At 36.3% G+C, this 26761-nt stretch overlaps 1 protein-coding gene across 5 annotated transcripts in view; it reads right to left on the bottom strand.

Annotated features, from left to right (window-relative positions):
* The window catches only part of ARHGAP12 (Rho GTPase activating protein 12), a 127534-nt gene that overhangs the window by 51128 nt on the left and 49645 nt on the right, over positions 1 to 26761 (bottom strand). For 2 of the 5 annotated variants that reach the window (XM_037837935.1, XM_037837937.1), the window contains exons 4-6: positions 15525 to 15788; positions 8699 to 8839; positions 7500 to 7580 (exon numbers count right to left, since the gene is read on the bottom strand). The exons of 1 other annotated variant lie outside the window; for it this stretch is intronic. In XM_037837935.1, the coding sequence (XP_037693863.1) occupies positions 7500 to 7580; positions 8699 to 8839; positions 15525 to 15788 (486 nt within the window). The remainder of the gene's footprint in view (positions 1 to 7499; positions 7581 to 8698; positions 8840 to 15524; positions 15789 to 26761) is intronic. 2 more of the 5 variants (XM_037837938.1, XM_037837939.1) reach the window with 1 other exon arrangement.

Raw genomic sequence — 26761 nt, 5'->3', positions numbered from 1 at the left:
GGTGAAACCATCTGGGCTTGGAGATTTCTTTTCAGAAGGATTTTAACTATGAATTCAATCTCTTTAATATAGGACTACCCAGATTACCTGTTTCACTTTGGTTGAGTTTTGTTTGCTGGTGACTGAAAAATAGGTCCGTTTCATCTAAGTTGCCAAATTTACGTGCATAGTTGTTTACACTAGTCACTTATTACCCTTTTAAGGCCTGCTGTATATCTGATTATACTCTTTCTTTCCTAATGTTAGTAATTTGTGTCTTCTCTGTCCTACTAGAAGTTTATCAATTTCATTGATCTTTTCAAAGAACGAGCTTTTGGTCCAACAGATTTCTCTATTATTTTTTGGTTTTCAATTTAAATGATGTCTGTCATTATTTTCATTATGTGGATTTATTCGGTCTTCTTCTTGTTTCCTGACCTGAGAACTTCTATTGACCTGAGACCCTTCTTCTTTTCTAACATAAGCATTTAGTACTATAAATTCCCTTTAAACATTGTTATAGCTGCATCACACAGATTTTTGTGTTTTCATTTTCATTCCAATATATATTCCAATTTTTCCCTGAAACTTCCTTATTGACTCATGGATTATTTAAAAGTGTGTTGTTAATTTCTAAGTTTTTGGAGATTTTCCTGGTAGCTTACTGTTACTATTTTCTACTTAATTTTGTATAGTCAGACAACATATTTTGCGTAATTTAAGTCCCTTAATAATGGTTTTGTGTGTGTATGTGTGCGTTTTACAGTGACCCAGAACCTATCTTGGTGAGCGTTCCATGTGTGCTTGAAAAACACATGTACTCCACCCTTGTTGGCTGAAATGTTCTATAAATGTCCATCAGCTCCTGGTGGTTGATGGGGTTGGTCAATTCTTCTATATGTTGTCTTGTTCCTTTTGTATCTCACTGATTTTCTGTCTACTAGCTCTATTGATTACTGAGACAGGAGTGTTGAAGTCCCCAAAGATAACTATTTCTCCTTCCAGTTCTGTCACTTTTTGCTTCATGTATTTTGAAGCATTATTTTGTGCAAACACACTTAGAATTATGTCTTCTTAGTAAATTTACCTTTTGTCATCTTTGTCCCTGATGATTTTCTTTGCTCTAAAGTGTACTTTGTCTGATATTAACATAGCCAACCCAGCTTTCTTTTGATTAGTGTTTGTATGGTATATGTTTTTCAATTCTTTTGTATCAAGATATCATGATATATCATTATATTTAAAGTGATTTTGTTGTAGAAGCATATAGTTATTGTTTTTTATCCCAGTGGTTTAAACCATTTACATTTAATATAATTGTCTGTTAGGATTTAAGTCCGCCATTTTATTACTTATTTGCTGTTTATTCCCTCTGTTTATCATCCCTGCTTTTCCTTTCCTGGCTTCCTGTGAGTAGTTAGTTGAGCAGCTTGTAGTATTCTATTTTACCTATAGTTTTAGAGTATATCTCTTGCTACAGTTTGTTCAGTGCTTGCTCTAGGTATTATAATATACATACTTAATTTATGACAGTCTACCAGTATCAACATTTTACTACTTCAAGTGGAATATAAAAAGTTACCAACAATTCTATGCCTTTACCCTCCCGCATTATGCTATAGTTGTCTTAAATAATATTATTGCATATGAGTACTATTTCAGAAAATGTTATTTTTGTTACAAGTGTCAAACAATTTTTAAAACTCAGGACAATACTCTCCTCAGATATTTACCTTTTCCATTGTTCTTTCTTCATTCCTGATGTTCCAAGCTACCTTCTGGTATCATTTCCCTCCTATTTAAAAGACTTCTTCAGCAATTCTTTGTCAGCAAGACTGCTAGGGATAAATTTCTTAGTTTACCTTCATCTGAGAATGTCTTTTATTTCCCCTTCATTCCTAAAGGATATTTTCACTGGTTATAGAATTCTAGGTTGACAGTTCTTTTTTTTTTTTTTTTTTTTCAGCATTTGAAAAATGCTACGCCACTTTCTTCTGGCCTACATTGTTTCTGGTAAGAAACTACTGCCATTCAAATCATTATTTATCCTACAGGTAATGCATTGTTTAAGCTGCTTTTAAGATTTTTTAATCTATTTTTAGTTTTCAGAAATTTGATTACAATGTGTTTGGTTTGGATTTCTTTGGTTTTATCTTGTTTGGTCTTTGCTCAGTCAGCTTCTTGAGTTTGTTGGTTTGCCTTTTGCCAAACTTGGTAAGTTTTAGGGCATTATTTCTTCAAATATTTTTCATTCTCACACTTTCTCCTCTCATTCTGGTCTCTGATAAAACGAATGTTAGATCCTTTGTATTTTTCCACAGGTCCCTGAGGCCCCGTTCATTTTGTTAACCTGTTTTCTCTCCATTGTTCAGATTGGGTAATTTCTACTAACTTATCTTCAAGATCACCGAGTCTTTTCTCTTTCATCTCAATTGTGCTAACTGAGCCCATCTCATGATCTTTCTGTACCTCTGTCCAGCATTCACGCCATCCATTGCATTTTTTATTTTAATAACTATTTTTTGTATTCCTAAGATTTGTAATTTATTCTTTGTCACACTCACCTATTCATGTATCATTTATTTTTACTTTTCATAACTTCTTTTTTAATTGGAAGTCTTCATTTAACCCTGAATGTGTACAACCTGCTTACTTTAACATCTTTATTAAATTATTAAAGATAATTAATTTTACCTGCAGTGAGTGCAGTGCCCTGATTCTTGATGTTCTTGCTGTCTGTATTAGCAGTTTTCTTTAGTGTTTCATTTGGAATTTTAAATAGCAGACTTATTTTGAGTGGCAGAGTCTGGGTTTGGGTTTCTCATTCTTCATTCCCCTCCTTTACTTCCTCCAATCTTCCTTCCTACCTAGCAGTTTTGTGGTTTCCTCCTCCTACCCCCAATCCAGACTGGATACGCATGCGTACATATGCACCTTTATCTTATTTAGTTGCCAAATGAACAAGTTTCTTCTTTCCAAAGTTATAACAAACTCCTTGAGAGTAAAGATCATGCCCCATGCATTTGTATTCAGCACTGTACCTATCAGTGCTGAGCACAAAGGATATATTCAAAACAGCAATAAACTTCTACATTTGCATTAGGGGATACAAATCTACCCTGACAGGCCTTATTTTAGACATACTGTAAGTATTAATCTGCTTAGCATGCAAAATTTAATCTGCATTTATTTTCTCATCATATAGTTACAACACATTAATGGTGATCTGTAAAATATTTTTCCTTATTATTCCTCTACTTAGTTCCTCATTCCCATTATATGCAACTCAAACTTCCTCTCCACATACAATTTAACTGGAAGGTCAAGAAACTGCCAAGACTTTCTGAGACTTTATACTATATGGCAAAATGCAGGAGATAATGAAAGGATATCACAAAACTGAGAACTCAACACTGACTGAGATCAGTATCCACTTCCATTGCTGTAGATCTACACTTTCAGGTTTAGATATAACTCAATCCCTTGTCAATCTTCCTTTTTTCGCCCAAGACATCCCCAGAAGTGAGTTTTCTAATACTGGGTCTACAATTCTCCTGACCCAGGAACTACAGGAGTTGATAGGAAACCCAATAGAATATTTAGCTGCTGGTTAACTAAAGGTTCCAAATTGTTCTTGACATAAGGCCATCCTGGAGCCTCTCCCTACAAAGGACCCTGCACTGGGACAAAGCACTCAGAAGAAATCTTGTGATTTATTTCAACACTCCAGGGAATCGAAACCACTGGGAAAGAGGACATGGTACAAGTTAAGGTTCCTCGACAACTCAAATGATATTTGAGGTAGTGGTAGAACCCAAATCTGAATGTGTCAAGTGAAACAAAATATCTGATATGTTTATTTAATTAATATTATCTTAATGAAATGTTAGTCTTCTATAAACTAGAACACTGTCAGTCAGCAGATTTTTCTTCTTCTAAGTCAAAATCAGATCTCATATCTTACTACAAGCCAAGTAGAACCAATCACTCTGTTAAACATTTTTCAATACTGAATAGCCATGTCCCCAAAATGTATTCCTACCCCAGCTCATGTAAGTAAGGTATTACATGTTTTGGGCATCACTAGCCGTAAGATTTTCATTTTCAATTTAACCACTAAATATGATTAAACTGTTTTATATAAATGGGACTGGTTTTGAAAAGTACTATCTGATAATATTCAATGACTTCTGCCCAGAATATGAATAAAACAAAATATTGTCCATCTTATTGTGTATTTTTCCCCTTAAAAGTTTTACTGGAGACAATTAAATTTGGAAAATAAAATATTCAGTTATTTCATATTCAACTTTTTGTAAAATTTAATTTTTATAAAAAGTTGATGTTGAAATATCACCAAAGTGCTATGCTATGGTTCTTAAAATGGGAATATTATAGGGGTTCTGTATGTTTAGCACAACTTCAAAGTCTATACGTTAACTTGGCTAAACATGGTTTTATCTTCTGAATCAGATTCAAAAATAGAAATTAATAACGATGAAAATGAAAAAAATTCACATATATTTTATTGAATTATGTTTCTTCTTTTTAAAGAATGCTGTCTTGATAAAAAATTTTGAAGCCTGAAATAAGCGCAGGGCAATTTGTAGCACTTTTAAATATACTTTTATTTAGATCTTATTCATCCCTGGTATTGTTTTATGGTTATCTTAAAGTAAAAAGACAATGTAATAATATCTTTATAATTCTTTGCATTTGGTAGTTTTTGTACTTAAAATATAGAAATTATTTCCACTAACATGTCAAGCTGAAAACAGTTATTTTTAAAACAGTAATACTGTATAAAGGTATATTAATATGATTTCTATTTTCAAAACTATTACTAATTCAAACAACAAAGCAATTAAAAATATGAAACAAACAGATTTGTTTTTTCCTCCTGCTGAGCTGGGGAAAAATGAAACTACCAATGCAAAATACATCATAAAGGTTTTTTAAAAAATGTTTACCTGAAGATTTGACAAGCTTTGTTTAACCTGCAAGAAATTCTGGGTCTATATCTGTGCCGCTTTGAGACTGTTGTGTACTCCAGGAAAGACTATGTTCTTTTGACCCACTCTGATGGGTACAGACTTATTATAGGTGGGATCTTTTGATTAGGTTGTTTCCATGGAGACGTGACCCACCCAACTGTGGGTGAGAACTTTTGATTAGATTGTTTCCATGGAGGTGTGACCCCACCCATCGAAGGTAGGTCTTGATTAGTTCACTGGAGTCCTTAAGAGAGCTCAGACCCGACAAAGACCAAGACGCTTGGAGATGCAGACAGAAAGACATTTGGAGATGCTAGGAGATGAAGCCCAGAGTTTGCCCCGGAGAAGCTAAGAGAGGACCCCCAGACTCTTAGACAGAAACACCCTGGAAGAACAAGCAAGGATGCCCAAAAGCTGAGAGTGAGAAGATAAGAGAAACAGAAGACCAGAGACATTTTGGAAAAAGCCATTTTGAAACCAGAACCTAGGAGCAAAGGACCAGCAGATGCCAGGCATGCGCCCTCCCAGATGACAAGGTGTTGCAGATGCCATCAGCCTTTCTTCAGTGAAGGTATCCTCTTGTTGATGCCTTAGTTTGGACACTTTTATGGCCCTAAAACTATACACTTGTAACCAAATAAATCTCCTTTATAAAAGCCAATCCATTTCTGGTATTTTGCATTCTGGCAGCCTTAGCAAACCAGAACAGTATCTAACAGCCAATATTTCCTTTACCATTTCTCCTTCCCAGTTTCCATTATAGCAACCCACATTTTTCCTTGAGATCATAAAATGTTAAAAGCTATCAGAGCTCTTCTGCTACTAGCGAAATTCAGAATCACAAGAGTGTTCTTAGAAATCAATTATAGGCTAATTATCTCATCCTACTAGAAACAAGCCGTATAATTTCATCAAATAATTAGAGGCCAGACAATACTCACATAAGAAAGGAATCACTATTATCTGCAATTTAACTAGATTAGTACTTTTCCAACCTTTAGTCATTCCAGCAACACCTAATGAATTTTTTCTATAGCCATGAATCATTTATACTGTCAATATTTTCCTTTAAATTCACTATGCCCCCTTAGACAAATTTATTTAAAGTATGTGTGTGTGTGTGTGTGTGTGTGTGTGTGTATAAATATATATAAATTGACACCACAGATTTGTCTGCTATGTATAATTTCTTCTTAAATTTTTAAATTAGCGTACCAACTAAAATTTAAATGTTTGCTCGGACATCATCTAAAATTATCTCAAGTACCAATAGTGACATATATAGGACCACTCTGAAACCTACTGTCAAACTCAGCCCTGACGTAGGTGTTAGGAAGAGATATCCAGCTAGGCCCCAAAAGATCTCATCACACTTGCTGCCTATCTCAGCCAATGACTGACTTAACTACAACACAGATTTATACAAGGGGATTAACGTGGATATTTGAGTTACTTTTTTTCCCTTAAAAATAAAAGATTAAATATATGATCAACTTCATGTGGAAAATTCAGTATAACTCAAAATAACTAGATTTAAGAAGATATTATTTGCTGTGAAGAGAATTCTCATTTCCAATAATAACAAAAAAACTGATTTCATGTTAAACCAAAATAATTTGTAAATAGGAACAATCAGTATTACACAGAGAAGATAAAGTTTAAAAATATCTTAGAAAAATTTAGCCAGTTACAGAATTCTTAATGAATTCTGAAAATCCTAGTATTGCTACTTTCTGAACATTGCAAAAAAATTTTAAAATAAATCTGCCAAAACCTGTTTTCAGACATTATTGTGTGCTGGTTTGGATATATCATGTTTCCTCAAAAGCCATATTCTTTAATGCAATCTTGTGGGGGCAGACTTATTAGTCTGTTGATTAGGATGGGACCTCTTGATTGAATGTTTCCATGGAGATTTGACCCTGCCCATTCAGGATAGGTGTTGATTGGTTTACTGGAGTGCTTTAAAGGGGACTTTCACAGAGAGCAGAGAGAGGAAAATGCCCCAAAATATGCTAAGCCAGGACACACAGATGTCAGAAGCTTGGAAGCCAACAGAGTGGCTTGCTGACACTTTGAGATACAAACCCAGAGTTTGCTCTGGAGAAGCTAAGAGAGGAAAAACCACCCCAAGAGACGCTTGCAGGTGCTTAGAGATTCTTGGAGATGCAGACAGAAGGACGTTTGGAGACACTAATCTAAGAGAAACCCAGAGACATTTTGGAAAAGCCATTTTGAAACCAGAACCCCGGAGCAAAGAATCAACAGATGCCGGCCACGTGCCTTCCCAGCTAACAAAGGTTTTCTGAATGCCTTCGGCTGTTCTTCAGTGGAGGCATACTCGTGTTGATGACTTAATCTGGACATTTTCATGGTCTTTGGACTGTAAATTTGTAACCAAATAAACTCCCTTTAAAAAAGCCAATCCATTTCTGGTGTTTGGCATAACGGCAACATTAGCAAACTGAAACAGACATTATTGCATATACTCTTTTTAAACAGAAATTCAGTGTTAAGCTTTGTTACCTTTGGCAGTTCCCACTCCGACCGAGAGCCATCTGCACTGTAGTAATACTGTCTACCTTGATCATCAACATGCTTGAGCCACTATAAAAACAGACTGTTGTTACTTTTAAATGTAAATAAAAGTGAGTTTAAGGTGATACAATCAGATATTACATGTTACTCTTATGCATTTTATTCTACTTGCTCAAGAATATGCTACCCAGGAATATTGCAAAAAAATAAAAACTTAATGAATTTATTATATTGATAAACTTGCATTTTAAGTTTGGTGAGGATAAACAGACTTAATATTAAATGTGAGTTTATTTTCTCTCTTTGCTCCAAAGTCATGCTAGTGGTTTAAGCACAATATAACAACCTAACACCATGCATCAACCACAGGTATACCCCTACCCTGAAAACAGGGCTAATATATTTTAAAAAGGGAAATTGTTTCAATCTTTAAACAAAAAAATACAAAGTACTTTATGCCTCACTTAATGAAATCTTACACAATATTATTTAAACAATGGTAACAACATAACTTCATGAAGTGTAATACAGGGAAATATGAGGAGGGGAAACACCAAATATTGCTTATACAAACATGATCTTGATTGTAAAAGAAATGAAAACTAATGCTTCCTTACTTTCTGCTATCAAATAATTAAGATTAGAAAGAGGGTGTGTAAAAGCCTACTACTCCCCTTTTCTCACAAGCATCTATTCTCTAAACTAGCACAAGTCACCTTCTCAGTTAATATCGGGTATAATATACACAGAAAATTTCAATATTCATCCCCAAAATAGATAATCATAAAATACTAGATCTATGGTTTTTGTTTTGCACAAATTTGGTCATAACAGATAAAGAAGGAAAGGCAATGAGGTGGCATGTAATAAAGCCATGTTGAGAAAACTATTCCCAATAAACTATTCCTAAAGAAATATGTTTACTGGAGAAGTTTAAAAAGAATGACACTACAGAAGGCCTACTCTTAAAAGCCTGTCTTAAATAGGAACGATGCCATAAAAATCACCATCACTGAAAGCAGTTTAAAACCATGAATCAGTTACACTGAGATTCATGATTACAGAATTATGATGAGGAGCATTTTCACGAGGTTTTAAAATACTACCAAAACGTCAGTATGCAAATTGTTTTAAGTGGATTCGTCGTCAAAGAAACACGAGAGGAGGGAAAAAAAAAAAAAATGTACCTTTTCATTAGTATAGTCACTGGTATATAGGGTATGCCCACGTTCGTCCAACTCTTCTGACCAACCCCTTGGAGGAGAACCACACTGACTATCTGACTGGCTGTAACAAATGCTGTGGTAGTTTTCTTCTGATGAAAGAAGCTACAAATAGTCAGAAACATAAGGATTTTTCTTCTTTGAATATGAATATACAGCACTTGAAAATCTAAGAGATCAACTTTACTTGGCTGTAAGTACTAAGATGTCTTGAATATATGTGAATATTTAATTTTCAAAACAAATTGTTAAGTCTATTTAAACTATACAAATGTGAGTGATGAGGTAAGATCAGTACTAATTATGTTATAACATTAATGCAATTCTAGAAAAATTCACAATAAAATGGGAAACAATGTTTTCAGCAAAAGAAAAAACGCTTTGATTAAATAATGCTTTTGAACTGAAATCTGGTTAAAAAATCACAAGGGTGTGTATGTGTACATCTGCCTCCCTGTAAGCAGAGGGGATGTGGGTGCTTCATTAGACTAAGTTCTTTGAAAACTCTCTCACTCATTCTGTATCACAAGTGCCTAGCAAAAAGCTTAGCAAAGAACAAGTGATCAATAAATAGTTCCTGAAATATTTTTTTAAAAGTTAGGGGGTGGAGGAGGAAGCTAGAGAAAAGAAACTAGCTTTGTGATGTTATTATTTTACATTCTAATTTACTGGTAAATTTTCCTAACTCACTCAACCAAGTGCTTATTAAAGATTGCCAGAAACTAATCTTGAAAACAAGAAAAAAGAATGTTGAGAAAAGTCAAATACAATACAGAGTAAGATCAGAAATTCAGTATGGAAATAATACAGGTGTACTTTACTTTAGAAAGAATGATAAACTCCAGACATATAAAAGAAGTAAATTAGAAGAGAAAATTTAGCAATTTCTGTTTTTCATGCAAGTAGTATGGACTAAGTTAAACAGTGCATAGCGTGCCCAAATAGCAAATTGCTTACTGCACTTTAATTCATTTAACAAATATTTATTAGGATAACTCTCATGTACAAATAAACCTTCGTATAACTTTAAAGCAAAATAGTTTCTGCAATTAAATCTTACCCGGATTGTACTTTCTACTGTCATAATTTTGTCTGAGACATTAAGATGGGAAGATTATCAATGTTTTAGAAGTACAGCCTAGTTTTAACATGGTCATGAAAACTGACAGAGACAACTGTGCAGAAGCATTGCATAAAGAAAGCTGTATACGCTATATATCAGTAACATTTTTTAAAAATGGAAAACCAAATTCAAAATCAGGAAATTCATCAGTATTTAAGACAACTTAAAATGTTAAAAAATACAATAAAATCTTTTAGTAAAAGAAAATAAAAGAAGGCCATCTAATTAGCAAAATCAATTAAACAATCAGAATCACTAAATTTATTTTTTCATAAATAATTTTCCAATTTTGAGGCAGTAAAATATTCCCTCTGGCATGAGAAGTAATCTCCAATATTTTCATATGTTTTTATATATTACAGAACCAGGAGTGGCTTTAACACCTTGGTATCTACTGCTAGAACAGAGCCGCTTAAGGGCAATTAAATCAAAATTAAGATTATTTTTGGCAAAAAAACTCTAAATTTTAACTTCCTCTACTAAATAATTCCATTCAACAGGGTAACCGGTTCATTTACTTTGGGGTACATTCTGTAGCAAATGCAGCCTGGCAGAAATATGAGGGGACTGTAGTGGACAGTCCATTTAGAGAAGAATGGCAGGTAGCTCCTCCACCTGATCATCTGGATGAAAACAGCTAGCAATGTTATATATAATTTTAAAAATCAATAAATAAATTCATCAGGAATAAAAAGTTAGTTAGGAAATACATAGAAGTCAAAAACTAAGTGGAAGCAAGAATTAAGAGAGATAAGTAGAATAAAATGACCGGCTTTCTCCTTGAGGGCATTTGCCAAACCATAAACTAGAACTTCAATTTTCAAGGCCATGCAGTAGTGCTGGGGGGGGGGGGGGCAGGACTCAGGATCACCAAAGACAGGGAGTCCAAAACAAGAAGCCACAACACAAAGCTGAGACCCCCAAAAAATTATATCCACAAGTTATGGGTGAAGCAAAAATATACCCCGCTCCTTGATTCCACACTAGGGAAATCACAAGAATCTTCCCCAGTAATCAGTATCCACAGGCTAGTCTTCAAGCAATCTCAACTATAACAACCAGGGTGGCCTGTAACAATTAGAGCTGAAAATTTAGTTTCAAATGTTCATAAAATACTAGCTTCCCTAGGCACCTGGCAGAAACAAAAAAATCCTCTCTGAAGGAATCTACCTTCAACTACACCACTGAAGAACACCTACATATGAATTTCCAAGAACTATAAACTCATATTAAAACAAAGAAACACTTAGATGGAAACAAACACCATGAATGTCAGCAAAAAAAACAAAAAAACAAAAAAAACAAAACAGGGAGCATGTTCAGATTCCCAAAGACATTGTATACTGGAATTATTGAAAATGAAATATAAAATAAGACTAAAGTGACATGACAAATAAATGTAATATATGATCATTCTCTGGTCCTCAGTGGCAAGGAAAAAACTACAGAAGATACTATTTAACAACTGAGAAAAGGTGAATATAAATTGTACATTAATACTGTGCTAGTTTGAATCTATTATGTCCCCCACGAAAGCCATGTTCTTTAATGCAATCTGTGCTGGCAGACTTATTATTCTTTTCATTCGGGTGGGAGATTTGATTAGGTTGTTTCCATGGAGATGTGACCCACCCAACTGTAGGTGAAACTTCTGATTAGATCATTTCCATGGAGGTGTGACCCTGCCCATTCTGGGTGGGTCTTATTTAGATCACTGGGGTCCTTAAGAGAGCTGAGAGCTCACACAGACCCAAACACTTGGAGACACTGGCAGATGAAGACAGGACTTTCAGAGAAGCTAAGCTAAGAGATGAAGCCCAGAGTTTGCCCTGGAGAAGCCACTAGAGGACCCCCCAGACGCTTAGAAAGAAATGCCCTGGGAGAACAAACGAGGATGCACAGAAGCTGAGAGAGAGAAGCCAAGAGAGAAAAGCCCAGAGACATTATGGAGAAAGCCATTTTGAAACCAGATCCAGGAGCAAAGGACCAGCAGATGCCAGCCACATGCCTTCCCAGTTGACAGAGGTGTTCCAGCCTCCAACTGCCTTTCTTCAGTGAAGATACCCTCTTGGCGATGCCTCAATTTGGACACTTTTATGGCCTACCACTGTAAATTTGTAACCTAATATAAATCCTCTTTATAAAAGCCAATTCATTTCTGATATTTTGCGTAACAGCAGCTTTAGCAAACTGGAACATATACCAATATTAAACTTACTGGGTGGGATAAATGTACTGTGTTTTTGCAGGAAAATGCCCTTATACTTTATTCCCTAAGTATTGTTATCTGCTTCAAATGGATCCCAAAATATTACATTATATATATATATATATATGGGGATGGAGGGAGGGAGACAGAAAAGCAATTGTGGTAAAATGTAAACAAATGATAAATCTAGGTAAAGGGCGTATGTAGGTGGGCATTCATTGTACAGTTCTACCAACTTTTCTGTAGGTTTAAAACATTTCAAAGTAACATGGTGGGGAAAGAATAACACCTTTTAAAAATGCAAGAATGGGTTTAACATCAAATGAAGATGCGGATAAAGAGAAAAAATGAAAATGAACTAGATCTGGAAACTACTGAGAATAAAAACAGAGAGATATAGAGACAAAATTTTAAAGCATAAAGGAAATTAAAAGACACAACAGAGTAAGCAGATTAAACATGTGTCTAATCAAAGTTCCAGACTGAGAGAAAAGAGAGGATGCAGTAGAGGCACCATACAAAGAGAGACAATGGCTAACAACATTTCAGAATTGATCAAAGATATACTCCTCAAATTCAGGAGCCCTCAACAAAGCCCTGGCAAGAAAAGATATCTCCACTCAGTCACATCACAGTGAAAATGCAGACAGACGATCTTAAAAGCCAACAGCAAGAAGTGACAAATTACCCTCACAGGAAAGGCAATCACACTAATAGCTAAATTTTCAACATCAACAATGAAATCAGAAGAGATGAAAATAAACCTTCAACAAACTAGGAAAAAAAGCAAACAAATGTCAACCTAGAACAGTACACCCAGTAAAAGTATTCTTCAAAAGTAAATAAATTTCCAGACAAAAACTAAAATTCTATCACTAACAGATCCTCGCTAAGGAAATTCAAAACTATGTACTTAAGAAAGAAGGAAAGTTACCCAATCTAAGTTGCATAAAGGGATGTGAGAAAAAAAATGTGGTAAATATGAGGATTAATTACAACAGTTAGCACGTACAACAGCAATAAGGGGCTAAAATCAGAAATAAAATATTATGACCACAAGAGCACATAGAGTTCTTACATGGCTTAAAGGAGCAAGAAGATACTGATTAACTTTAGACTTCGATAATAAATACACATGTTAAAATGTCTAGGATCAGGGGAAAATGCAGAGGTGTTGGGCTTCCTTACCTGGATTGTTGCTGATGTTCTCACAAACATTGAGGACTGGCAGTTCGATGTGCCGAGCCCTCTATCATGGGACTTGCCCTTATGAAGCTCATTACTGCAAAGGAGAGGCTAAACCTGCTTATAATTGTGCCTAAGAGTCTCCCCCTGAGTGCCTCTTTGTTGCTCAGATGTGGCCTCTCTCCAGCTAAGCAAACTTGGCAGGTGAACTCACTATCCTCCCCACTACGTGAGATCTAACTCCCAGGGGTGAAAATCTCCCTGGCAACGCAGGATATGACTCCAGGGGATGAATCTGGACCACACATCGTGGGATTGAGAACATCTTCTTGACCAAAAGGGGGATGTGAAATGCAACGAAATAACGTTTCAGTGGCTGAGAGATTCCAAATGGAGACTAGAAGTTGCTCTGGTGGCCATTCTTATGCACTATATAGACATCCCTTTTTAGGGTTTAATGCATTGGAATAGGTAGAAGGAAATACCTGAAACTATCAAACTGCAACCCAGTAGCCTTGACTCTTGAAGACAATTGTATAACAATGTAGCTTACAAGGGGTGACAGTGTGATTGTGAAAGCCATGTGGATCACACTCCCTTTATTCAGTGTATGGATAGATGAGTGGAAAAATGGAGACAAAAAACTAAATGAAAAATAGAGTGGGAGAGAGGGTGTTTTGGGTGTTCTTTACTTTTATTTTTTATTCTTATGTTCATTCTTTCTGGTGTAAGGAAAATGTTCAAAAACAGATTGGAATGATGAATGCACAACTATATGATGGTACTGTGAACAACTGATTTTACACTTTGGATGACTGTATGCTTTGTGATTATATCTCAATAAAACTGAATAAAATAAAATGTCTAGGATAGCACTTCTCCAGAATGGTACAACTGACATTTAGGGCTGAATAATTTTTTGTGGGGAGCTGTCAGACATGTCGTGGCTGCATCCCTGGCCTCGACCCCCTGGATGTTAGGAGCACTCCCCCAACAGTGGCAACCAAAATGTCTTCTGACATTGCCAAATGTCCTCTGGGAAGCAAAATCACCCACAGTTTAGAACCACTCTTCTAGGGTAACCACTAAAAGTAGGCTCCCTCTCAAACCCCTCTAAAAGAAAGAAATACACTTAAGAAGTCATAAACCCACAAGAACAGAGAGACAAGATTACAGTCACAAAATTCTGGAAGGCAAAAAGCAGATGGACAAATAACTGAATTATCAGACTGAAGACAGCAGAATCTAACTAACAGTTTTCTTCTTACAGTTACACATGAACAATTTCTCTTGCTATTCTAGCTCTCGAACACTAAAAAGTACAAGTTACCACCAAACCAAAGTTATAAATAACCAACTGAAAAATAGGACAAGAAGGGAGATTATTAACTACAAAAAGCTTTCAGATTCTGTGAACAGATGTATTACCTGGTTTTTCCAACTCCTACTAATTGGATCTCTGCTTTTTTTTTATTATTATTACATAAGCTAGCTGCTTTCTATAAGAGCAGTGTCCTATGCAAACAGCAGGATTTCACCTCATTATTACCAATCCTATACAAGCGTCTCCTGCATATCCAAAGGATTCCCAAGGCCTTTCCAGATTACTGAGATGCATGTTTCTCAAAATACAGGTAGCCAATTCATTGCACCACCCTCTAAGAGGTAAAGAGGAAACTGAAATCAGAGGAGAAAAAAATAGTATGAAGACTTTAAAGAGAATAATGATTTTAGAAAGAACTGCCAGTCCTACAGAATGTTCCAACTGTAATGTAAGATATAATTATTTTCCTTACATATAAATAAGAAGTGCTCTTATACCTCTGACCAAACAAAGAAAAACTAAGTAGTTTCGCAGCCATACCAAATCAACAGAGAAAAGCTTCTGTTTTAGTCATTTAAACAATTTTGTTTCTATTTATTTGGCTAGGTCACATCATGTATTTTCTTTCCTTCTTTTTCTAAAAAACGTTGCTATTTGTGCACTAAAAGTGACTGAGTTAGAAACTTCTAATGCATCCAGGAAAGCACTTGTGGCACTAGTTAATTCTGTAACTAGTAAGCACACTACAAGGTTAGCTGCTGTCCACTAGCTTGAGATTAGTAGGTAACTAGTACTGACATAAGTAAGGCTTGGAAAGAGTATTTAGTATCTCAGAGATTTCTAGCATTCTACTATGTTGACACCAAGAAACAAACCTATCTGTTTATTTTGTCCTTGAAGAGTGAAAACATTGTTTGGTAACTGTGACCGGTTCCTTAATTACGCGTACCTCTTGGTCTCCTGGACTCTGGCAATCTCCTTTGCTTATGCTTGCATCCCGAGTCCAGCGAGGGGGTTTCCAGGTTCTCTCCTGTGTTCCTCTGTTATAATAGTAACAACGCCCTGAACTATCTTTATGAGTTTCCCATTCTCCATTAATCTGAATTGCTGGGCTCCCAGGAAGGGGGGGCAGGGAAGACTGGGATATTTTCAGTTCTTGGAGATTGGCATAGACGGGAGAATCTGGCCTTCCTTGATTTGGAGGTGTAGTTGCCTATGAAAGAAAAATTTTAAATGTTTATATTTAAACTGACATAACATTTACCAATTAAAATGAAAGGAAACAAAAAGTTCATAAACATACATGTTAATTCATTTTAAAGTACATATACAGATGTATATATATTTTTTCTAAGGAATAATGACTATACAATTTTAATTCTTATAGTTAGATTGAAAAAATAATAACAGCTTCAACTGGAATCCACAGTGTGCTTAATACTTTCCTGCAGGTTGAAAAGAAATTCAATGAGAAGTCAGAAACCCTGGGCTCCAGTGCTGGAACTGGCACTAACCAGTTATATGATATTGGGTAAGATCACCTCACCTCTCTGAAATTGAATTTTATATTCTCTTTAAATGAGGGAACTGAACTCCTTTAGTGCTAAAATTCTATGATTTTAGGCAATTTTTTAAAAATCTTGAACATGGATATCTCAGCACTTATTCAGAAAACAATCAAAAGAAAGGTTTCTAAGCTCTATCATTAAATCACGAATATAAGTCAAACATCAAAGATTAACAGAAAAATACTTAAACTAAGAACTGACTACATTCTATTCCTTAGTTATAATTTCTCAGTGGCCAGGAACAAATCACTTTATCTCTTCCTAGTTTCCTTGGGTGAGAACTTCCTAACAATGGAAAAACCGAATTAGCAGTAACTCTCTGATCTACATGTTTAAACTTAACTTTTTATTTTTAAATGTCTCACTAGATGTCAGTCAAGAGCAGAGCACTCTTCACATACTTTGCTTAAGGACTGAAACTGACAGGGCCTTTTTATACTGGGTATACGCATTCGTGGACAGATCTTCCCTTTTAGGCCAGGGTTTCTCAACTCTGACCCTGGGGGCAGCCGAAGCTTTGTTGTGGGGGGCTGTCCGGGGCACAGGGTCCAGGCAGCATCCTCGGCCCCCACCAACGAGTGGCCAGCAGCACACGCCTTCCCCTCTACCCTCTCTTGTGACAACAAGGTCTCAGGATTGTCAAATGTCCCTGGGGACAAAACTGTCCCAGGCTGAAAGCCACTGCTTTACCATACAAATCCTCGAGTTGTCAGATGTTCAGCTACTTCTGTGAATCCCCAGAGTGTTATGAATGCTTCAAAAATAATGAAAAAAAGTTGAGGCAGAATGTTGGGCTCTATCAAAACGTGGACAGCCCTTTCCTCCTTGCCAAGGATCAGGACCAGACGGGGTTGGTCACAAAACATGCTCAACAGCAGAACCAACACCAGCTCTCACATCCTTCGTGGCCCTGCTGAGCACAGGATCTGGCCTCACAGACTGACTTTACCCCAGAATAAGAAAGAAAAAACAGAAATAAAGACAATGAATTTAAAACGGGAAATGTGGATGGACACACTGAATGAGTTTCATTCAAGTTAAAGTACTTTAATTTTTAAAAATAGTATTTGCCTATGAAATAGCTTTATGCCTAAATCAAAGAATAAGCTTTAAAATAGAAAATAATAATAATGATAACAACCTAACACATGGTAGTATTGTACTTAATAATGCAAATTAGACAATCTTCCTAAAAATGTTAGCTTTGAATTTAGTCTACCACCAAACAGCATCTTTCTATGTAGAAAATCTACCCAAGTGGATAGATTTCTATGTATTTTTACTACAAACTAATTCCATATCCTGATGAATTATCCATAACAATGCTTCTCTGACTAAAATGAATTCTTTTGATATAACAAATAATTCTATAAGGCAAGCAGTTTCTCAGAACGTTATCCAGAGAGTATTTATTCAACTAGTATTAAAATATTTCCTACTGTGCTCCAGATACTTTACTAACTTGGGGAAATAAAGATGACCAAGAAACAGCCATTTGTTAAAGATATTTATGGACAAATTCTATTAAATCTTTAAGAAACAAATAATCCTTGTTGTTCAAGCAATTCAAATATAAACCATTTTTCCAGTTGAAAAGAAATTGAAATGCTTCAACAGAGTCTATAAGGCTAGCTTAATTCTGAAACAAAAGCAGAGAATTAACTGAAAGAATTCTAAAAACTAATCTCATTTATAAATATAGATATAAAATCCACCACCGCATTAAAAAAAAATCAGGAAAAAGCAGGTATGTAAAGAAATGATCTTTAGAAAATTTCATACTGCAATTCTTTACCTTTACAGATTAACACAATCATCTCTCCACAGAGATCAAGAAAGCATTTAATAAAATTCAACATAGACTCAGAATAAAACTCTGAAAACCCAGAAAGCTGGTAGTTGGCCATTTACATGATCATATCTTATCTGTTTCCCATACCTGAGCAATGACAAATTGGAAAACGTAACAGAATAAAAGAAACTGCATTCACAACAAGAAAAGAACTAATAAGCCTTAAAGATGTACAAAACCAAATGAAGAATATTCATAAATTTTCCTCAGGTACCTAATAATAGACTTGAAAGGATAAACCCTTCTTCTTCAATGGGAAATTAGATGTCAATTTTCCAAAAATTAATCTAAAACAAATTCTATAAATCCAATGTGCTGCTCAGCATGCAGAAGAGTTAGTAGGCTGCCTAGCACAAGGTATCACAATGATATTTACTGAATGAACAAATGAAAGAATGAACAAGCAAGCCAGCATGAACAAAACAATGCAAACAAATATTCTCAAGTGAAAGCAAAATGAAAGGACACAGAACTGGCTAGATGTGGTGAGAGGGAAGAAACCAGGAAAACATCCAGTTGTCTAGCACGGGGAAAAGGATGGATAGTTGTGTCACCATTTAGAACTGAAACTATCCAAAAATGAACTGAATAATTAAGTACTCAGCTAGGTGCTACGGTTACAAATATGAATTTAAAAATTTCTTGTCTTCCAGGACCTCATAATATAGTAGAGGAAACAAACATATTATTTTAACATAGATAACAATGCTAGAGTTATGCATGGGATACTTGGGGAACAAAAAGGAAGAGACCTGGAAACAACTGAACTGAGCCTTAGAAATGAATAAACAGGAGCAAAGAATGGGGAGATGCGAGGCAGCAAGAACAGAAATTAGAAAACCAGCGCAGCACATTTGGGGAACGACGCTGACTCACAGGAGTGGCAAGTAACAGAACAAGAGAGCTCTGTACGCCGTGTTAAAAAGCTTGGGTGTTACCCAGTAGCAATTAGGGAATCCTGAAGACTTTCAACCAGGAAGTGCATTCTGATTTAAAATTTTAAAATATTATGAATTTTAGAAGGATACAGTTAGTAGCAAAGATCATGAGGAGGTTGATATAAAGACACAGAAGGCAAAGAGAAATGAAACAGCGCAGTGATATCAGGGATGGAGAAGCAGGCCCAGAACCATGAAAAAATGAGAGGGCTCCACTAACATACAGATTATGCGTTTATTTACAAAAAGCACAGTTTGTCTGTATTGTTTTTGTTTTGTTATTATGGGCTGAATAATGTAAAGATGAGGAGCATGATGGAAAAGGGGCAAAAAGGAGTTCCATTCGGACTCGATTAGGTTGATACACCCTTCAAAATCAAAGGTAGAAATGCCCACAGGCTACTGGATATACAGATTAGGTGCTTGGTTTAGAAATCAGGGCTAAAAATATAAATGCAGAAGTCATCAGCATACAGGTGGGGCCAATAACTTAAGAGAGCATATAAAATGATAAGAGGAGGAAGATGGAACCTTGGAGAATATCAGGTAGTTGCTTTATGAATTAAAATGTGAGTACAGATATAAAGTTAGTACAGGGTCTGGCATGCAGACTTCTAGAGTTATTATAATTATTATTATAAAGAAAAAAAGAGGATCCCATAAGAAGGCAGAAAGGGCTACCAGGAAAAGGTGGTATTTGAGAGTCAAGGAGAAAGAAAATTTCCAAGGAAGAAGAACTCAACTGCACCAAATTCAAAGATTACAATATAAGGGGTATGAAACAGTCATTAGTTTCAGCTATTAAGAAGTCAATAAAAAGACTTCAGCTTCCAGCCATGAGGGGGTAACAGGGTCTGAAATTACCTTTCTGCCATAACAACCAGAAAAGAGAATAAAATAAAGGAAATCAGCATCTTCAAGCATCGCACAACAGGCAGCCCAAGATTTTCCCCTAGACGGAAACAAACAAGGTGGGCTCTGTGACTCCCAGGCTTTCGGCCTGGAGGTAGTTTCCAGAAATCAGCACAGTGAGGGGAAACACAGAGCCCAGCAAATGCAGTGAGTGGACAGGACAGAGATAAGGTTTAAATTTATCACTTAAAGTAACAAAGGGAACCATACAAGAAATGAGAATAATTATGTAAATATCAAACATTGAGAAGGGAGGAGGGAATTGTCCTCAATATTTTTAGATCAAGGTTATATATGAAATCTAAAGATACAACAGCAATTCTACTGTTGACAAAATGAATGACAAAACTTTAAATGTTTCTAAACATTTACTTGCTGCTGGTTAGCTGTGACAGACGTTCATTTGAAACGTTGTTTATCAGCTGTTAGAAATAGTTTTTAGAAAAATGAGATGCTTATTTTTTAATGAATTAACTATATGCTCAAAATCAGCTTAAACCTTTAATTTTAAAGTCTGTATAAACTGTGTGGAGAGAAAACAGAAGATTCAGTATTTGTGCAATAATGCACTGATTCTGGGAAAAGAAAAACTTTCCACACTTATTATCAGCTTCCCAAACCACTGAGAAAATTCAAGGGAGTCACCATTAATTGATCACCATGCTCCTCAAGAACTCTTAAAAATATAAATTATTGATCTAAAAAGAACAGTTTAAAATACAAAATTAATTTTTACAAAGACACAAAATACATACTAACTACAACAAGGGATAGTTAAATAATTATGTACCATTCTATCTAGCAAACCCAAAAAATATATTTTTAATGAACACACTAAATGCTAGAGAAGGTAAGCTATAACAACGTGGCTTATTGCTGACAATGTTAATTAGCACAACCTTTCTGGAAAGCAGTTTGGCTCTATGTTTCAAGAGCTTTAAAAATATTCTTTCAGGACCATAAGCAAAGGGAAAATAATCCTCGATACGGGGAAATGTTTTTTTCACAACGATGTCCCTTCCAATGTTATCAGAAACCAACTCTACTTTCAACAACCAAGGAATGGTTAAGTAAATTGTGACCCATACATATTAACAAATATTTCAAATTTGAAAATGCTTGTAATGATTTCTTAATAACATAAAAATTTTTATGAGATTAGGCAAGAAAAGCAGACTATACAACTATAAATTCCAAATAAATTTTAAAAGCATAAAGGAAAATGACCTAAGACATTTTCAGTGGTTTCCTCTGAGTGATGGGATTATAAATGATTTTTTTCTATGTGCTTAAATTCCCAATTTATTACAAGAATTACTACCCTTACAATTTGATTAGGGACAAGAATCTGAGGCAAAACCTAGTCTTGCCTAGTCCACTGGGCTCATAAAAGTGACAGCAATAGCATCAACACGATGTAAACTGGTGTTTCTCAACGAGTGTTAATGGGCCATCTATATCAGAATCATCTGGGGTGCTCATTAAAAATGCACTCTTGGGCTCTAATCTAGAGTTACTGGGGGCGGGGTGTGGGGGTGGTTGAGAATCTCTATTTCAAACACCCTACATGACTTTTATGTACACTATTGTTCAAAAGACACTGATAAAACTCAGTCATCCTGAATGGATTTATGGCAAACTGGTCCCCTTGGTCCAATAATTTTGTATTATAAAAAACATAAATACTTTAAAAGGCAATTCTTAAATCCACACCACCAGTTGCTTCTTACTCTGTAGATAATCAAAGGAAGAAGAGTGAAAATAAAATAAGCAACAAGAAGAGCTGAGGCTACTTCCAACAGATGAATCAAGCCTCAAAAATGTTAGAAAACAAATTTTTATTTAAGTGTAATGCACTTAAACTGAACAAGCCACCCTGTTCATGAATAAACAGGCTTTCCATACAAAAGAAACCTCTAAAAGGGGAACAAAGAAACACAGCTAATTTTATAGGCTATATCTGTCATTCATTAACAATTGAACTGGGACTAGTACCTCTGCACATGACCCAATTTAATACTTAAAAAAAGACTTGGCCTGTTCCACTTTATCTCTACATAGACTAAAACATCATCCCCACTATCCACAGAAAGGAAACATTAGGGAACCTTATATACAAGAGGTAACTTTTAATCTTAAAATCAGATTGTACCTGAATTCAACTTTTTTAATACCAAAATACTGAGTTTTATTCCCCTTTTTACCTTTGGCATTTGTGTACCTTTGATAACTTAGCTGCTTAAACTCTGTTTTATCTTAATAATTTGTTATTATAACATTGTGCCAGTTAACAGCAAAATAGAGGACAAAAAAGAAAATTTTCTCAACAAGCCAATATTCAGTTAAAATAGAACTAAAGTTGTTTTAGTTCCACAACTAAAAACTGCATGCAAATTTTAGCTGGAAAATGTAACTTTCCACAGGGACAGTCTTTTCACTTAGAGACAAATTTTAGAGAAAAAACATGTTATTTCCTATATTTGCTAATATTAAAATCAAAAAATCACAAATTTTAACGTTCACATTTTAAAGTACTACGTCACTGAGGATTTCAAGCCCTACAGAGTACACTGACTCTTGCTATGGTTTACTTATATAACTAAGAAACAATTATCAGTTTGGCAGAAGAAGAAAATAAAAAAGTCTCTTGTTAAGGAGCTAAAAGCCTAGTAAAGAGGAAGAGACAGTTTAAAAAAAAAAAAAAAACTACTCCAACAGCCTGAACCAAGTGCTACAGAAAGAAGTAGTACAGGTTGTTCTGGAAGCACAAAAAAGGCGGAACTGAATAGGGAAAAGAGGAGGACATGGCGCTCAGGAAAAGGCTCACGACACCCACTGAGATGGGTCTTTAGGGACAGGCTAAGCCTACAGAGGTGGTGACGTACTTCCACGGACACTCCCCATCCTACATGGCATAAATAAATGGAAACATCTGTTCAATAAGGAAGCACTACTGGTAGCTAAGTGAATTCACTATTCTGGTGAGCATTATTAGATATTAGTTTTTATGGTAAACAAACTATTTTCCTGATATTTTTAAGATGTTTTTCTAGTTATTGTAACTCAAGGCTGCTCAATTACTATAGGCCTTGCCTAATACATTCACACACTAAAATTTTTTCAGCTTGTTTCTATTCTCTCTCCCTCCTTTTATTGCCTTGGCCAACAACCCCAACCGCTTCACACATCATAGGCCTGTCACCATGCCTGCCTCCCCCCATCCGACATATATGATAATAAGGTGGACCTCAAGTGGGAAAGCTGTGAGCCTGATGGAGGCTTACCTGAAGGCAGCCATACAGAAGCCAGCCACAAGGAGGCACGCAATTAAAGTTCCAATGATACTGCAAATGGGTAACAGTGTAACTGTGCCATGCTTTAACCGGAACTACAGGTATTAAAGACGATCTGTACACAGAGGATGGATGGGTAGGAGTTGAGACACCACAGTGAAAAGCCCTGGGGACCAGGGACCAACACATCATGATGGGGGTGTGTACAGGCAGGATGTCTATCAAAGGTAAAAGATCCTCCAAAAAGGAACAGATGAATTTCCCCCTTTAAGACTGAGTCCACAAGTTTCCAGTCTTGTTTTCTGTTAAGCCTTCACATGCATCCTTTTCTCCAGCCTTACGACTGTCACTAGACACAGCATTAACATGGTACTTATGACAGTATATTATAATCCCAGATAGGAACATCTGCCTTTCCAGGACATGATTATCTTTAAATTAGACATGTCTGTCTCTCCACCAGTACTTAGTATAGCACTTCACATATGATAAGCATTTAGTATATTCCTGAGTGAAAATTACTTTTATACAACTAAAAAAACGACCATGAAATCCATACTCAATTCCTTACTCCTATTTTTAGAGTCTCCTTGGGAAATCGTACCTAACTCCACTGAAAACCAAAACCCTCTCTCAAACATCCATGGACACTTTCTCCTGAGCTAGATATGCATTTTGAACTACCCACTAGCATGGATACTCCACAAAGACTTCAAACTCATGAAATCCTCTGCCTCAACCTTTTTCCATAACAGATTGTCCTGCCACATTTACTGGCTCAAACAATGGCATCAAAAGCTACTCAGTTAGACATCTTAAAGACATCCCAACATTCTTTAGGTTGCAAAGTTCTACAATTCTCTATAATATATCCTGAGTTCCTTTCTCTCCTACCTCAGGATGACTACCTTATTGCAATCCTCTTCGTCTCCTTTGTTGAACAGTCTCTGAGGCCACTGTTCTATTTCTTTGCCTCGTTCAACTGAGCCCCATAGTCCCACTAAGCATATTCTGAAAGCACAGGTTCAATTCTTGTTACTCACCTACTTAAAAACATCAATTAACATTTCATCAACTACTGAATAAGACAAAACATCACAGCAGAAAATTTAAGGCTCTTAAACATCAGTCCCAAACTTCCCTGCCTCATTTATTGACATTCTTCCTACATTCTTTGCTCCAAAACCCCCATGCTACTCATAAGTCTACGATTAATGCCATCCTGTTTTCCCCCATACCGTCAACTCTTTATTTTATCCCTGTGTCTGAAATAGCTTATCCCCAACCACCAATAAGCAAACCACATTCAAAACCTTAAAGAGCCGGCTCACAAGTCACCCTCTCTTTGAGATGTTACCTTGATTCCTCAAAGGCAGAAGTAATAGGTCTTCTATGCATCTAGAACAGCATGTCAAATAGAAATATAATGTGAGCCACATAAGTAATTTTAAATTTTCTAGGAGTCACTTTTTAGAAAGGTAAAAAGAGAAATTTAAGAATATATTTACTTAACCCAAAATGTCCAACATATTATTTTTACCATATAATCGATATAAAATTGAGGGTTTTTTTTTAGACCAAGTCTTCAAACTCCAATGTGTATTTAACAGGATGGCTCAAGTCAGATGTTAAATTTTCAACAGAAATAACCTGATCTGTATTTAAATTTCATAAAATTCATAGCTGATAAAGTAGATTAACATACTCAAATTATTCCAAACATTACTAAAAGTTTCCCAATAAAAGAATCAAGTATCAGTTTTCAAATTTTAATTTATACTAACTGAAATAAAATACAACTTCTGTTCCTCAGTCTCACCACATTCAAGAGCTCCACAGCCACACACGGCTAGCAGCTGCTGCACTGGACAGGGCAGAAGGACAGCATTTTGTATTCACTGATACTACTGTCTCCCATTATGCTGTAATTACTTGTTATTTTTCTCTCCCTCACACTAAACTGTATGCCTCTTAAGAGCTAGGAGAAAGACCATGTCTTAATCACTAGGTATCCTCAAAGTCTAGAAACAAATGCATTAACAGAAGACCCCTTCCTCAAGCCCTGACTCAGACTCTACTGATTCTCATTTCCTCAGCAACTGCTTTCCCAATCCACAGAATATTTTCAAGAAACAGAAAGGTGAAGGAGATAGCTGCTAGAAACAGATGGATATTTACTGATGAAATGTCATTACTACTTTGTGTTAAAAGTATTTATCCAGATACGTTGTGGTCCTTGGTGATCTAAAGCAAACAAGATTCTTGTATCTAGCTCTGCTGAGACAGCAAGCCTTAGTTACTATTCTATGCTGACAGAGCAACATGCAATGACCTGGTACACTGTCATTCATGATTACAGAGTCCCTCCCTAGGGACGTGAATGGTGATTCTGTGTTCAGCACTCACAGGGTTGACTACAGAATATTCTGTCACTGAAATTTCCAGGTAGTAAAAAGTTAACAGTACAAATTTTAAAAATGCACCTGTTTACTTGTTAAAAGCATATACTAGAGAGGCAGGGCAAGACGGCAGACTGGTGAGCTGTATGTTTTAGTTACTCCTCCAGGAAAGTAGGTAGCAAGCCAGGAACTGCGTGGACTGGACACCACAGAGCAATCTGACTTTGGGCATACTTCATACAACACTCATGAAAACGTGGAACTGCTGAGATCAGCGAAATCTGTAAGTTTTTGTGGCCAGGGGACCCGCGCCCCTCCCTGCCAGGCTCAGTCCCGTGGGAGGAGGGGCTGTCAGCTCCGGGAAGGAGAAGGGAGAACTGCAGTGGCAGCCCTTATCGGAAACTCATTCTACTGACCCAAACTCCAACCACAGATAGACTGAGACCAGACACCAGAGAATCTGAGAGCAGCCAGCCCAGCAGAGAGGAGACAGGCATAGAAAAAAAACAACACGAAAAACTCCAAAATAAAAGCGGAGGATTTTTGGAGTTCTGGTGAACATAGAAAGGGGAAGGGCAGAGCTCAGGCCCTGAGGCGCATATACAAATCCCAAAGAAAAGCTGATCTCTCTGCCCGGTGGACCTTTCCTTAATGGCCCTGGTTGCTTTGTCTCTTAGCATTTCAATAACCCATTAGATCTCTGAGGAGGGCCCTTTTTTTTTGTTTAATCCTTTTTTCTTTTTCTAAAACAATTACTCTAAGAAGCCCAATACAGAAAGCTTCAAAGACTTGCAATTTGGGCAGGTCAAGTCAAGAACAGAACTAAGAGAGCTCTGAGACAAAACGCAATAATCCAGTGGCTGAGAAAATTCACTAAACACCACAACTTCCCAAGAAAAGGGGGGTGTCCGCTCACAGCCATTATCCTGGTGGACAGGAAACACTCCTGCCCATTGCCAGCCCCATATCCCAGAGCTGCCCCAGACAACCCAGTGTGACGGAAGTGCTTCAAATAACAGGCACACACCACAAAACTGGGCGTGGACATTAGCCTTCCCTGCAACCTCAGCTGATTGTCCCAGAGTTGGGAAGGTGGAGCAGTGTGAATTAACAAAGCCCCATTCAGCCATCATTTCAGCAGACTGGGAGCCTCCCTACACAGCCCAGCAGCCCAGAACTGCCCTGGGGGGACGGCACTCACCTGTGACATAGCACAGTCATCCC

This window comes from Choloepus didactylus, chromosome 5, assembly GCF_015220235.1.
Source record: "Choloepus didactylus isolate mChoDid1 chromosome 5, mChoDid1.pri, whole genome shotgun sequence".
Taxonomy (NCBI): Eukaryota; Metazoa; Chordata; class Mammalia; order Pilosa; family Megalonychidae; genus Choloepus; species Choloepus didactylus.
This window is presented reverse-complemented; position numbering and strand designations above follow the sequence as displayed.